This window comes from Marmota flaviventris, chromosome 18 (assembly GCF_047511675.1).
Source record: "Marmota flaviventris isolate mMarFla1 chromosome 18, mMarFla1.hap1, whole genome shotgun sequence".
NCBI classification, from domain to species: domain Eukaryota; kingdom Metazoa; phylum Chordata; class Mammalia; order Rodentia; family Sciuridae; genus Marmota; species Marmota flaviventris.
This window is the reverse complement of record NC_092515.1, coordinates 11,958,378-11,972,496: the sequence shown is the minus strand read 5'-3', so window position 1 is coordinate 11,972,496 and position 14,119 is coordinate 11,958,378. Positions and strand designations below refer to the sequence as shown.

Here is a 14,119-nt window from a genome sequence, read left to right as displayed (position 1 = left end):
ACTGGGGAGGCACGGGGGTAGTAGGAGGCCAGAAAACATCCAGTTCAGCTAGTGCAGGGTCAGAGAGTGCTTTCTAGAGGACGGGACTGTCTGAGCTGGGATATGAAGTATGAATTGGTGTGAGCAGGGCCCAGGAGGTAAGGAGGGGGTGGGACGGGAGAAAGATGTTTCTTATTTTTCTTCCTTTTTTTTTTTTTTTTTGGAGGGGGTACCAGAAATTGTACCCAGAGTGCTTAACCACTGAGCCACATCCCCATTCCTTTTAAAATTTTTATCTTCAGACAGGGTCTCATTAAGTTGCTTAGGGCCTTGTGAAGTTGCTGAGGCTGACTTTGAACTTGTGATCCTCCTGCCTCAGCCTCCCAAGCTGCTAGAATTACAGGTGTGTGCCACTGTGTCTGGTAAAGGAGCAAGACTATTTAAAGGATGGCATGTGTTTATTGACTGCATAGTCAGCTGTGTATGTGTGTGTGTGTGCCTGTGTATTGTGGACACAAGATTCATAGTGTCTTCACATGCACAATATCTGTTCCACCACTGACTAGTCTCTGTAGGGGACCAAATGGGGACTGCATAGGTGATATGCAGCAAGTTAGACTCTTTACTTGCAATTTTTCACAAAACAGCCCTACCTGGATGGACTTGCCTGGGTTTTCCCTGCCCAGACATGAATTAATACATTATGCAGCCTTTGACAGATTCCTCATCCTACATGGACTCTCACTTCACACCTGTGAACTGGCCCAGGGGTCTGCTCTGGTCATCCTGTCCAGGATGAAGTGACTCTGTATATGTGACTGTGTGCATGTTTGGGCACGTCTGTGTGTGTATCTGTGTGACTTGTGTGTGCATATCTATCTATCTCCGTGAGGCTCTGGGCATCGTGCACATCTATGTGTGGTGGTGACTCTGGGTACAACAGTGTATAAGTGTGTAACATCTGGGTATATGTTTTGCATAACTTCCCCTGGCATCACAACTAGGCATCTGTCTTTATCAGCAGACCTGTGAACATTCCTGTCTGGCATCTGTGCACACCTCTGTCTTGTGTGTGTTGGCCAGGCCCTGCTTGGCTGTGGCTGTGGTGTGTGATGTGGAGTTCTTGCCTATTGTTGGCACAGCTGGAGGCCACCTCTCTTGTTGTGTCTGCTTCCTGCATGGCTATCCCTCCCTCTTGACAGCTCAGAAGTGCTCACTCCCTTGAGGCCACCAGGGACAGCTGTGGGGTTGGGGGAGGGTGGGAGGTGCTGCTCCTGGGGAGGCCGGGGGCTGGGCCAGCTGGACCCACAGAGGTTCCCGGCAGCATCAACCCTGCCCACAGGGGCTCCCAGGGCATAGCTAGTATCAAGGCGGGCTGTAGAGGCAGAGGACCCAGGGGACAGGCCAAGCGGGGCCAGGAAGGGTGAGGGGCAGTCCTTGGGCCCTCTATATTTAGCCTTATTTTCGGTAAGTGCTTAACGAGAAGCTCGCCTAAGTCTGCTAAAACTGGCTGGGGGAAATGCAGAGGAGAAGTGAAAGTCCGGGGAGGGAGGGTCGGGGAGGGTGGAAGGGACCCAGAGTCCCAGACTTGGGGCAGTGGATGAACTCAGGGCAGGGCAGCCCTGGGTGGATCTCGCCTAAGAGTGGTGGGATTCAAGGTGTGGCTCCAAGGGGCCTAGTCATGCATTGCTATTGGTGTCCAGTTCCTCCAAAAAATTACACGCTCCTTGGAAAGTCAGAGAGGGTCATAATCCTAAGTAACCAACCAACTTTTCTATTCAAGTGAAACTTAGAGAGGGACTTCTGGAGATGCCAGGGCACTGGAGCACATCAGAATCATTGGGAGCACACGGTGGGTGTGTGTGTGTGTGTGTTTAAATCAGATGGCATGTCACACCTTGTTCCATTAAAACCAGTTGGCTGGGCACAATGGCACATGCCTGTAATCCTAGGGGCACAGGAGACTGAGGCAGGAAGATCACAAGTTCAAAGCCAGCTTCAGCAACAGTGAGGTGCTAAGCTAAGCAACTCAGTGAGACCCTGTCTCTAAATAAAACATAAAAAGGGGGCTGGGGATATAGTTCAGTGGTTAAGCTCCCCCTGGGCTCAATTCCGCCCCCCCCCAAAAAAAAAAAAACTCAAACAAAAAAATCAGCACCAGAATTTTCATAAAGTCAAGGGCAGGGCATGAAGCATTCCTGCCTGGGCAGAGGTTGAAGCAAAGTTTTCCATGGCCTCTCCAGGTCCCTAATCCCTGATGGACGATGCCCTCGAGTCCTTGTCCACGCATCATTTAGCTTTTGGTGCATGGTAAAAATGGAGCCCCTATTCAGCCTTGATAGGAATGACTTTACCCTTGCCTTGAATTGCACTCTGATAAGGGAGAAAGGATGATCGAGAGATAGTTTGGCACCTATAATCCCAAACGGCTCGAGAGGCTGAGGCAAGAGGATCGTGCGTTCAAAGCTAGTTTCAGCAACTTAGCAAGACCCTAACCAACTCAGAGAGACCCTGTCTCTAAATAAAATATTAAAAAGGACTGAGGATGTGGCTTAGTGGCTCAGTTTCCCTGGGTTCAATCCCCAGTATAAAAGAGAGAGAGACGGAGAAAGAAACAGAGAGAGAGAGACACCTTGGCCAAGGGAAGCACTTAATTTGCTATGCTCCAGCCAAGGACTGGGTGGTGAGTACTGGGGCCTCGTGGGAGTAGTCTAGAAAATGTAGGGAGAATGAAGGAAACTAAATGGTGGACATTTTCCCTTAAACTGTTTTTGCCTCTAGCTGCTAACCCTGTGGAGGGAATCTTAACTTAAAAGTTTAGGCAGAATTGCTTTGGAGACGGGGGCAGAGGATTGAGGTGTCGTCAGGTGATAGCAAAGATAGGGTCTTGCTTGGACAGCATGGAGAATCCTCTCATGCTTTCACTCATTTCAAAGACACAGCCTGAGTCCTGCACAGCAGCGACTCCAACCTGGGTCCTCAAGGAACCCACAGTCAGGGGGTGGGAACAGAGTCACTGGGGGAACTTACATGAAAGAGACACTGACAGCCTGGGGGTGAGGGATGACTTCATATAGGAGGGGATTCGTGAGCCAGGCCTTGAAGAGGGGCAGGAGATGCAGTAGAGCAGGAAAGGGTCCCTGTAGGAAAGATCAGAGGGAAAGGTCTGAAGGAGGGAGGTCAGGACACGGCCATCTTTGGTTGTCAACCTGCATGTCCTCTGCTGGGCAGTGGAGGAGCCCAAGATCAGACCTGCTCTGATGGGAAAGACACATGGGGGACTGGAAGGCTACAGACTCTGAGCCAGTGACGGGAGATGCTGGGGCAAGGAAAGCCAGGGCAAAAGCAGCAGGGCAAGATCCCCGGCTTCCTAGAGGGCAGTCCTGAAGGATAAATAGCAGGTGGACAGAGTGGGGGACAGCATTCCAGGCAGAGGGACCAGCATATACCAAGGACTTTGGGAATATTTGTTAAATGGCAGGGAAACAGCAGGGCAGGGTAGGAACAAGTAGGAGGCAGCAGAAGTTGCGGGGAGGGGTGTTCTGCAAACACATAACTCGTTCTGGGCTGGTGAGGCTGGGGACCCAGCAATGAGTCAGATAGGCCTGTCCCCGGGTCTGATGAAGAAGGAACCTGGTCACAGACACCACAGCCCTGGGGGATCGAGGAAGGGGGTGTGAGAGGATGAATTAATTTGCTAGGGCTGTCATAACGAAGTACCGTAGACTAGATGACTAAAACAACAGAAATTTATTTTCTTGAAATTCTGGAAATTAGAAGCCGGAGATCAAGGTGTTGGTAAGGTTGGTTTCTTTGAGGCCTATTTCCTTGACTTGTAGGTGACAGTCTTCTCTGTGTCTTCTCTCTGTGAGTCTGTGTCCCAATTTTCTCTTTTTATAAGGATATCAGTCAGATTGGATTGGGGCCCACCCTAATAGCCTCATTCTTACCTTACTTACGTCTGTAAAGACTTGATCTCCAAATGCAGTTATATTTGGAGGTACTGGGATTTAGAATTCATCATACGAATCTGGGTGGACAGATTCACTCCACAGCAAAGGAGTTTCTGTGGTGGTGGGCTGGAGGCTGCTCCATCTGTGGACAGGAGAGCTGGCATTTGCCAGCCAGGCAGGGGTATAGCACCTGCAAGATCTGCACTCCTCGTCAAGCAGAGCCCCCAAACAGTGGGAGATGCTGGGTGGGGTGTCAAACAGCAGGATGCATGAGTGGTAAGGATGAGCTGTCGAGGGTAGTAGGCTGCACCCTGAAGTCTGGCCGAGGGGCCTGGACTTTTCTTAAGGAAAAAGGTTTAGAGCCAGGGAGAGCTGGGTGTAGGAAGGATTGCTGGAGGGAGGGGACAGGGAGGGGGCTTAGGCTTGGCCCTGTGATGGTTAGTGGTTGCCTGGAATAACGCTAAGGTTTTCCTGAGTAGGAGCTAGGATCAGGCCTTTGCTGCCCGAGTCGGGAGCAGCCCCAACCCATCTCTCTTTACATCTTCCTGGATTTCTAACGATCATTAGGCATTCAGTGCTCCATCTCCAGTGCCCAGAAACGGAACTTGAGCCCCCATAGCATTCTGAGCACTGTCCTCCCCCACCCTCCCAGCCTACACCTTAATAGGACTATGTGCCTTTTTTAAACCTTTATTTATTTTCTTTTTGTTAAAACATAATGTATATACAGTAAAGTACTCAATTTTTAAGTGTGCAGCTTGATGAATTTTGTCCTGTGTATTGATCCTACGGGCTTCCTCATGGTCGACACTCCCCAGAGGTACTTACTAGTCTGGCCTCGATCATTCAAGATCAGCTTTCTTGTGTTTTGAACTCCATGTATTAGAATTAGCACTTGTGTGTCTGCCTTTGTTTGGCCACTTTCACTCGGCCTGTGAGAGTCAGGAGCGTGCATGAAGCAGGAGCTTGTTCTTTTTCATTGCTGTGACTGTTTCATTGTATGGATGTACCACATTGTGTTTATCTGTTCACCCATTGATGGGCTCTTGGGTTCTTTCCAGTATGGGGCCATTATGAAAAGTATGCGGAAACATTCGTGCCTGTGCCCTTTAGTGGCAGGATGTGTGTTTCTCTTGGGTGGATGCCCAGGAGTGGATGTGCTGGGTCATGGCGTGGGGGGGCAGGTGCAAGGGAACTGTCTCTTCAGTTTTCCTGAATAGTGCTTGTATCAATTTACACTCCCACCAGCAATTCATGACGTGGCTTTTGAATTAAGATTCTAAAAGAATCTGAAACACAAGCAGCGGTTCACACAGAGTAATCCACAATTGCAAAATCCCCGGACTCTCCCCCGAGTCCCTGTTGCTGAGTTCTTCCCAGTCCTCACTGTAGCAGGCCTTCTTTAAATATCTTGGGTGCAGATCACACTCGAGTTGGACAGCTCCTTCCATTGGGGTGGGGTCATAGTTTAGGTGGGGGTTTTGGAGTGAGCTGTGGGGCATGAGTAAGGGCTGAGGACAGTTGAGAGTCAAGGTCAAATGAAGAACTTGGATCATCTGGGCATAAGCTGGGATCAGGGTGAGTAAGGGTACTGAGAATGGGTAAGGCTGAACCCCAGATTTGTGTTGGGGTCCAGGGGTAGGAAGGGTAGGAGTCGGTATCAGGATGAGCTTGAATTAGCAATTGTTGGAGATAAGATTCATGCAGAGATGGGCCCATTAGGTTGGAGTGATCCAGATTAGACACAGGAACCCTGGAGACATTAAGATCTGGGCCCAATCAGGGCACTTCTTCGCCTTGCCATGCTCTTGCAGAGGTGAGACCACTTTTGGAGCCTCAGTTCCCTCCTCTATGAAATGGGGTGACATCAACATCAACTGTTCATGTAAGCTCACTCCTATTTAGCTTCCTGCTTGGTGGGTGAGCACTCACCTTTCCATGGTTGGTGTCGGTGCAGAGAGTTCCCGCAATTTTTCCATTCATTTGTTCCCCTGGTGCCCAACTTGCTGCTTGCCACCTTTCCCTGGTCACCTCCTCCTGTTTGTAGGGTGGACTTGAGAATGCAGCTGGGAATCAAGCTGAAGTCTGGGTAGAGTCTAGGGTTAGATTGGAGGACATAGCAGGGACAGGGGCAGAGGGCGTTAAGGTTAGAGAGCAGCAGAGTGAGGCCCCAAGGCTTCTGCTTTGCACACAAGAAGGCCAGTGGGAGTGACGTGTGTCGGGAAAATTGGTGGGCCAAAGGGTGGCTTAATCACACCCTGAGATCTGACAACTCTCTCCTTTGGGGGTGCTGCAGCCCCATCACATCTCCTAGGCCCCATTCAGAGTGGAAAACATGTCTCACCCGAAACCTGGTGGGGCAGAATGGGAGCCTGGGCGGTCCTCCTGGGGAGGAGGCCAAGGTCGCACTTGCTCCTGGAACACCAGCAATCTCCTCCCGGGCAGCTGACACCTTCTTGTGACCACCTTCTACCTCCCACCCTGCCCCAGTGTTTCACGGTGGGTGACATCCCCTGCGCTGCTTTTTAGAGGGGAGAAAGCTTAAGGCAAGATTCCTTCAAGTGCTGAGGGCCCCCTCTTGTCCTGCCAGAGGAGGGCAGAGGCTCAGAACAGAGGATACCTCTCAAAATGTGACACTTCAAAGATGGCAGTGGGTGGAGGGGATTTGGAAGAGGTTCAAAGGTTGGAAGGGCCCAGGAGCCCTCTAGGCTTCCTCTCCTTCACCCCATTTTCATCCCTTCTCTGTCCCCAGAAATAAGAATGTCTAAGCCCCTGGAGGCCGAGAAGCAAGGTCTGGACTCCCCGTCAGAGCACACAGGTGGGTGGGGAGGGGCAGGGTCACAGTGGGCAGAGAAGTGTGGCAGATGGGAAGACCACAGAAGGGACAGGTGTGGTGGGGGTGGCTGAAGACAACACATCCTTTCCCTCTCTTCACAGACACTGAAAGAAATGGACCAGACACTAACCATCAGGTCAGGAGGGAGTGGATTAGAGGGAGGTGGGCAGAGGGAGGAGGGAGTAGAGGGACCTCTGTGCAGCCACAGAAGGGGCAGGAGCTGAAGCCGCTTCATCGCACTATTCCCACCCCCTGACCCATCTTTCTCTTTGCAGAACCCCCAAAATAAGGCCTCCTCGTTCTCTGTGTCTCCAACTGGCCCCAGCACCAAGGTAAGCACCTGTTAGAACATCCAGGAAAGGGGACTGTGTTTAGGAGAGGGTCTTTGACAGTCAGCCACAGGCCCCAATATCTGAGAGAACACCCAGTGACAAGGCTTCTCCCGCCCCTTCTCACCCTGGGTTCCCGCCCCAGGCCTGTGACTCACCAGAGCTCCTTCCCCTTCCCTAGGGGGTGGGGGTGGCCAGGGAAATCCCCCCCAGAGCCCCAGGGCAATGAACAACAGGAAGCCAAGGCCCCACCCCCATCCCGACTTCCCTGACCAAAGGGGCCTGCACCACCCCCTGTCCCCCAACACACACACACACACACACACACACACACACACACGTACCCGTTGGGGTTGCCGGAGTTGGAAGACCCGGTGACTCTACAGCTCTGGGAATTCAGGAAGAGAGATGATGGGGAAGCCAGAAGCAGCCAGAGGGTGCCAGTTCCAGATCCAGATGGGGCCCCATACTGAGCACTGCTAGGCTTCCAGGGGCTTTCTTCAGCCCAAGTCTCCTCTCTCTAGCCTGGGCCGGGGGGAGTGGGGTGGCTCTGGGGCACAGAAGGCAGGTCCAGAGACCTGAGGAGAGCACCATAGGTGGGGTCAGAGAGGACATGGGCAAGACTGCTGACACTGAGCAGAGGTGGCCAAGGAACAGGATAGGAGGCTAAGACATGTTTCCCACCCAGCTGCAACTTTGCTCTGTGACCAGGGGAAAGTTACTCCCCTCTCTGGACTTCTAAGTGTCTTCTTCTTCAATATGGTGTGTGTGTGGGGGGGTGGTTAGGGACTGTAGAATTGGATGACCCCTGAAGTCCCTTCCACATCTGGTCTATTCCCACGTTGCCGTGGGAGGACAAAGTGCTTTGTGAGCAGGTGTCTTCTCTTCTGTACTGAGCGCTTCAAACCAGGTTCCACTCTTGCCTCCTGATCTCAGGCTTGGCCCTTGCCTCATCCCTGGGGTGACTGCCCATTGCTCCCACTCCCTCATCAGCTCAATTAGATCTTTGCAGTCTCCTTCACTCCTCAGCAGCTTTCTTTCTCTCGGGAAACAGTGAGGCCAAGGGAAGAAAGGGTTTTTCCTCCCATTCCCAGGCCTGGGTTCTGTCTACCCCTCACTCTGTTTCTCTAGTCCTGGCCTTTGCCTCTCAACCTCTTTCCGACTCTTCTGGGCCTGTCTTTTCCCATCGGCAGTGATTCACATGCTACTGTCATGGTTTCAGACATATCCACATACCACCATGTAAAATTATTTACATAATAATTTTGTTAATTGTCTCAATGTTTAAAAACACTTTGCTGTGGAAAATGTGAAGCAGATACAAAAACAGACAGAAGGGTATAATGAAAATAACACCCCCCAGGATCTCATCAATCAACCTCAACAATCATCAACTCATGAACTGCCTTGTGTTTTCAACAGCTTGAATAAATGGTTTTTAAATGGAAATTTCATGAATGGAAAACTAGAGTCACTTGCCATGGAAATAAATACAATGATTATTAAAATTTACCCACAGTCTCTTTATGTGCTGAAGGGTCTAAGCCTGAGGCCTGTTCTCCATTAGCTAAAAGGAGAGATCGGCCAGCCTTGGAGAGATGTTTAAGACCTCCTCACATCGGAGTCTTTCCTAAGACAACCAAAAAGAATGAAAAAACACACAAAAAAAGGAATGGTTTTCTCATTACAGCATTCAATATTATTTTTAAAAAACTTCTTATTAAAATATGATGCCCATCAAAATATACATAGATCCTCAGCTTACGACTGACTTTTCACAAACTGAGCACACCCATGATGCTAGGAGTAGCAATCAGATCAAGAAGCAGAAAGAGACCAGCCTTCCAGAGGTCTTTAATATCTTCCATTTCCCTGACTTCTTATACTCAGTGTCGTTTCATGCTGCATCTCTCTTAGCTCTAAAACTTCCTGAACTTGGGTCCTATAATTTGGAACATGATATCTGTCACTTGGCCTTTCCTGAGCCTTTGTCTTTCTGTTCGTCTTTTCTTCATTCTGAAGATCACTACCCCCTCAACCCTCCCACCATGCCAATCTGCCTGTTTCACCTTGCACAAGTTGCTTTCCCTCTCTGGATCTCCTTTTGCAAATTAGTGCTTGGATGGTGGCCTGAAGGATGGTCCCTAATGTCTGCTCTTGGCTTGAGAGTGTGACCATCAAGCCATGCCTTCTCATGTCCCAGCAGCCCTTCAACCAACAGCCTCTGTTATGTGTCTCTGTGTTGAGGAGAGGAAGAAGGCCAGGGCAACTCTCTGCTGGTCTGTTCTAACTTCATGGTGCAAGATTCATTCATCTCATGGTTAGGAGTTTGGAGGGATTCATAGACCTCTGGTACAGAGGCTGGAACCTAGCAGACCTTGGGCCACATTTGGTTAATCCACTGCACAGAACCAGCCTGGGTGTGCTTTTCTTGTCCTGTGGTGTTTGTGTTCCAGATTCTGAAATGGGACTGGCCAATGGGAGCAGAATAGTTGCTGGGTAGGCCTCCTCTTCTGGTGGGCATGTACTCTTCAGTTCACCCTGTCCACCTCTGCCTGTGTCACCCACTTGTGCTGTTTGTCTTCATAATCCTTTGAGTTTGTGGCCCAGGTTAAAATACCCTGAGATCCTGCTTTCCAACCAAGTCTTATTCCATTGGACAAATAAGAGATGCACTTCTCTTTTTAAAATATTTTTCTTTAGCCTGGAGTTGTGGCTCAGGGGCAGAGCGCTTGCCTCTCACATGTGAGGCACTGCGTTAGATCCTCAGCACCACATAAAAATAAGCAAACAACAAAGTAAAGATATATATATATATATATATATATATATATATATATATATATATATATATATATTAGTTGTAGATGGACAGAATACCTTTATTTTATTTATTTTTATGTGGTGCTGAGGATCGGACCCAGTGCCTCACACATGCTAGGCAAGCGCTTCACCACTGAGCCACAAGCCTAGCTCTAAGAGATGCTCTTCTAACTGATGCAGATGAAGAGTATCTCATCCTGATACCGACTCTTATCCTTCCTACCCCTGGACACCCACTAATTTGACCATACAGATTCCCAGTGGCACCATTTCCCAAACGGGGACACTGACTCCCAGGAGGAGAAAGATGCTCTCCGAAGGTGGCCTCTCCTGTAGGGAGCTTGGATGCAGGTGGTGAGCTAGCCCTTCTGGATTGATAAGGAAGTCGAGGCCAGAGCAGCTCCTTCTGTGCCAGCCTGAGGCTGTCATTGCCACAAATATGCGCTCTCTTTGGTCCACAGGTGGGCATTCTCTCTGGCCTCCACTTAACATTCTGGGGTCCCGGACCCTGCCTCTCTCCCCCCCAGATCAAGGCTGAAGATCCCAGTGGTGACTCAGCCCCCGCAGTGCCCCCGCCTCCCCAGCCGGCTCAGCCTCATCTACCCCAGGCCCAACTCATGCTGACGGGCAGCCAGCTAGCTGGGGTAAGTAACTGGGGAGGGACTGGGGTGAAGGCACAGACCAACTCCTCCCATCTGTTGCAGGACTCGTGGAGGAGGAGCCCCAACAAGGCCATAGCCTCTCATGCCTGCCTCCTGCCCTCCTCTGCCCTTGGAAGACTTGTCCTCACCTGCTTGGCTCAGGCTCTAACCCCTCTCTGCCTTCTCTGCTCCCTTGCCCTCTTCGGCCTGCTGCCCACCCACCCGTAGCTCACAGCACTGATGCCAGCTCAGCAGCAGCTCCTCCTGCAGCAAGCCCAGGCCCAGCTGCTGGCCGCCGCCGTACAGCAGTCCAGCGCCGCCGCTGCTGCTAATGCCGCCGCCGCTGCCGCCGCCTCCTCTTCTACTTCTTCCTCCTCCTCCTCTTCTGCCTCCTCCTCGACTTCGCAGCCCCCAGCCTCCTCTGGGGGAGGCGACCTGCCACCACCACAGCCTGCCAGCCAGCCCCCTGGGACCCCACAGCTCACCTTGTCCCAACCCATCCAGCTCACAGCACAGGTAAGGGTGGCCACCAGGGACCATACTCCCTCTAGCAAAGGACAAGCAGAAGCAGTGAGTGTGCAGGGAGGGGCTGACTGGTCCATGTGGGGCCTTCTGACCACCAGCCATATGCTAGGCAGTTTTCAATAATCCTAGGAAGCCTTGGGAGATGTTGCTATCCCATCTTACAGATGGATAAAATGAGGCTCACAAGGGGGAGTATCCCACATAATAGCCTTTCACCTGATGGTATGCTGAGCTAAATGCTTTCTGTGCATCTCCCTAGGGCCCAGAGCCTCCTAGATATCATTAGTTTCAACTGAACAGGTGAGGAAACCAGAGTCATCACCATGAGTGGTACCTGTATGGGCACAAGCAGATCAGAATTAGTGCCTCCAAGATGTTCTTTCAGAAAGGATTCCATGATCTGTGAGTTAGGAAATGTTAGCTCCTCTCTCCCCCTTCTGGAGTTTATGGGTATATACTGAGCCATGAATTAGTGGTTGTATTAGTTTCCTAGGGCTGCCACAAAAAAATGCTATCAAGTAGGTGTCTTTGAACAATAGAAACCAGGTATGATGACACATGCCTATAATCCCAGTGACTCGGGAGGCTGAGCAGGAAGATCACAAGTTTGAGGGCAACCTGGGCAACTTAGCGAGGCCCTAAGTAATTTCGCAAGACCCTGTCTCAAAAAATAAAAATGGCTGGGGAATGCTCCTGGGTTCAATCCCTGGAACCAAAAAAACAAAAACACAATAACCCCTCCTAAAAACAGCAGAAATGTATTATCTCAGATCATAAGTTCAAAGTCAAGGTATCAGCAGGGTCATGCTCCCTCTGCAGTCTCTAGGGGAAAATCGCTCCTTGACTTTTTTAGCTTCTGGTGGTGCCAGCAATCCTTGGTGTTCCAAGAATGGATGGCTCCAAACTCTGCCTCTGTTGACATATGGCTTGCTCTTTGTGTCTGCCTCTGTATCTAAATCTCTTTCTTTCTTTTTTCTTCTTCTTGTGGTGCTGGGAATTGAACCCAGGGCCTTGGGCATGAGAGGCAAGCATTCTACAAACTGAGCTATATCCCAGCCCTAAATTTCTTTCTTATAAGACAAGAGTCATTGTACTAGAGTCTACCATAATGATATTATTATTATTACTAGGAATTGAACCCAGGGGTGCTTAACCGTGGAGCCACATCCCTAACCTTTTTCATTTTATTATTTTGAGACAAGGTCACGCTAATTTGCTGAAGCTGGCTTTGAACTCATGATCCTCCTGCCTCAGCTTCCCAAGTCACTGGAATTACAAGCATGTACCACTGCACTGGGCTCTGACCTCATTTTAACTTGATTATACCTGCAAACACCTTGTTTTCAAATAATGCTATATTTGGGGAACCAGAAATTAGGATTTCACCCTATCTTTTGAGGGTACACAGTCTAACTTGACAGTGGTTAATAAATTTCCCATAAGGATAGTCAGCTAGCAAAAGGAGCAAGGTAGGAGCCTAGTTGGATTCCCCTTCAGACTGACACGTTCTCTCCAGTACATTTGCCCACGTCACCCATTTGTGCTGTCTGTGTAGTTTCCACCAGCACTTGAGTTTGTGCTGCTCATTAAGGGGGGGAAGATCCTGAGAAATCCTGCAACAAAGACACCTGCTTCACCTCCTTAGCCTAGAGGTCCAAAGCTTTTCTCTTACTCCATCCACCATCTTTCCAGGACCCCCTGGCGGCAGATGTTGTCTACCCTGCAAGGCTTTTTCCCTTTTTATTTTTATTTATTTATATATTTGTTCATGCATATACGTATTTATTTATGTATTGGTACTGGAGCTTGAACCCAGGGGCACTCCACCACACTGAATCCCCAGTCCTTTTATTCATTTATTTTTTTATTTTGAGACAGGGTCTTGCTAAGTTGCTGAAAGTCTCACTAAGTTGCTGAGGCTGGCCTCCAACTTGCCTCCTGCCTCAGCCTCCCAAGGCGCTGGGATTACAGGTGTGCACCAAAGTCTATTCCCTTGATGGAGTTCATCCCTCTGTTACTGACTGATGCTCCCATCTGGAATTTGCCTGAACACTGAACTGATACCTGCCTTCTTTAGAATAGGCTGCTCCTGGGCCTGATTCTGCAGGGAAACTCAGAGCCACCGGGCCTCACTGCTCTATGATGACTCTTCCTGTGTCGCCTTCCAGTACCTGGCTCACCATAGAACAATAGCTGTGGTCTAGTCTTCTGGGTGCTGCCTTTGTACCAGGCACTGTGCCAGCAGTGACTTCTGAACTCATGCAGCCTCACTTCACCTGAGCTCCCAGTGGCAAAATGACATTCCCCGGGTCACACAGTTAACAGAAGTGGCAGAACTGGTTAGGAAGCCAGTGGTGCTGGGAATTGAACCCAGGGCCTTGGGAGCCTAGGGCTCTAACCACATGGCCTCTGACTGCTGCCTTTAGCTGTCTTCCTTGGACATGTCCTTCACGGCCCCTCCCACCCAGGTCACCAGCAGCAGGTGTTCCATTTGCCTCATAGTACACGGCCAAGGGCTCTTTACTTAGCAATGCCAAGCCCTTGGGGCTCCTCACTGGGCTGGGCAGCCCCTGCTCCCGTTCTCCTTTCTACCTAGAATTGTTCCCTTTCTTTACCTGGACAGCTACTCTTCATCCATTAGGCCCAACTCAATAGTACATGTCTCCACGAGGTCTGTGTGGATTTCCCTCCCTCCCGCTGTCTGAATATGCCTAAGGAAATGTCTGTCAGAGGGACAAAGGCTAGAGGAAGGAGGAGGGCGAAAGGCAGGCAACCCGGTGCAGGCCCAGCCAGGCCATCACCCCATTAGCAGCCAACACTCCATGCATTCGTGCACCCCTAGGAACTCCCAACCCTCTGACTGCCCAGCAGCAGGCCAACCCTCTGCCACCTGCTGTCCAGCCAGTCCCTGGTTGCTAAGGTCTCCTTGAATCTCTCCCTGCAAGCCCTTTCCTCTTACTCCTACCTCCCCAGCATCCTCACCCCTGGTCTTTCTCTGTGCGTCCTCAGCTTGTGCAAAGCTGGACCAAGTTT

The 14,119-nt window shown here is 50.4% G+C and overlaps 1 protein-coding gene across 22 annotated transcripts in view; it reads left to right on the top strand.

The window, feature by feature from the left end:
- The window catches only part of Pou2f2 (POU class 2 homeobox 2), a 35,008-nt gene that overhangs the window by 1,349 nt on the left and 19,540 nt on the right, over positions 1 to 14,119 (top strand). For 6 of the 22 annotated variants that reach the window (XM_027945833.2, XM_027945835.2, XM_027945846.3 and 3 more), the window contains 5 exons: positions 6,685 to 6,750; positions 6,870 to 6,904; positions 7,044 to 7,100; positions 10,382 to 10,564; positions 10,790 to 11,077. In XM_027945833.2, the coding sequence (XP_027801634.2) occupies positions 6,685 to 6,750; positions 6,870 to 6,904; positions 7,044 to 7,100; positions 10,382 to 10,564; positions 10,790 to 11,077 (629 nt within the window). Of the gene's footprint in view, positions 1 to 281; positions 383 to 5,424; positions 5,511 to 6,228; positions 6,432 to 6,684; positions 6,751 to 6,869; positions 6,905 to 7,043; positions 7,101 to 10,381; positions 10,565 to 10,789; positions 11,078 to 14,119 lie in introns of those variants that run through there. The other 16 variants (XM_027945845.2, XM_027945843.2, XM_027945852.2 and 13 more) reach the window with 7 other exon arrangements.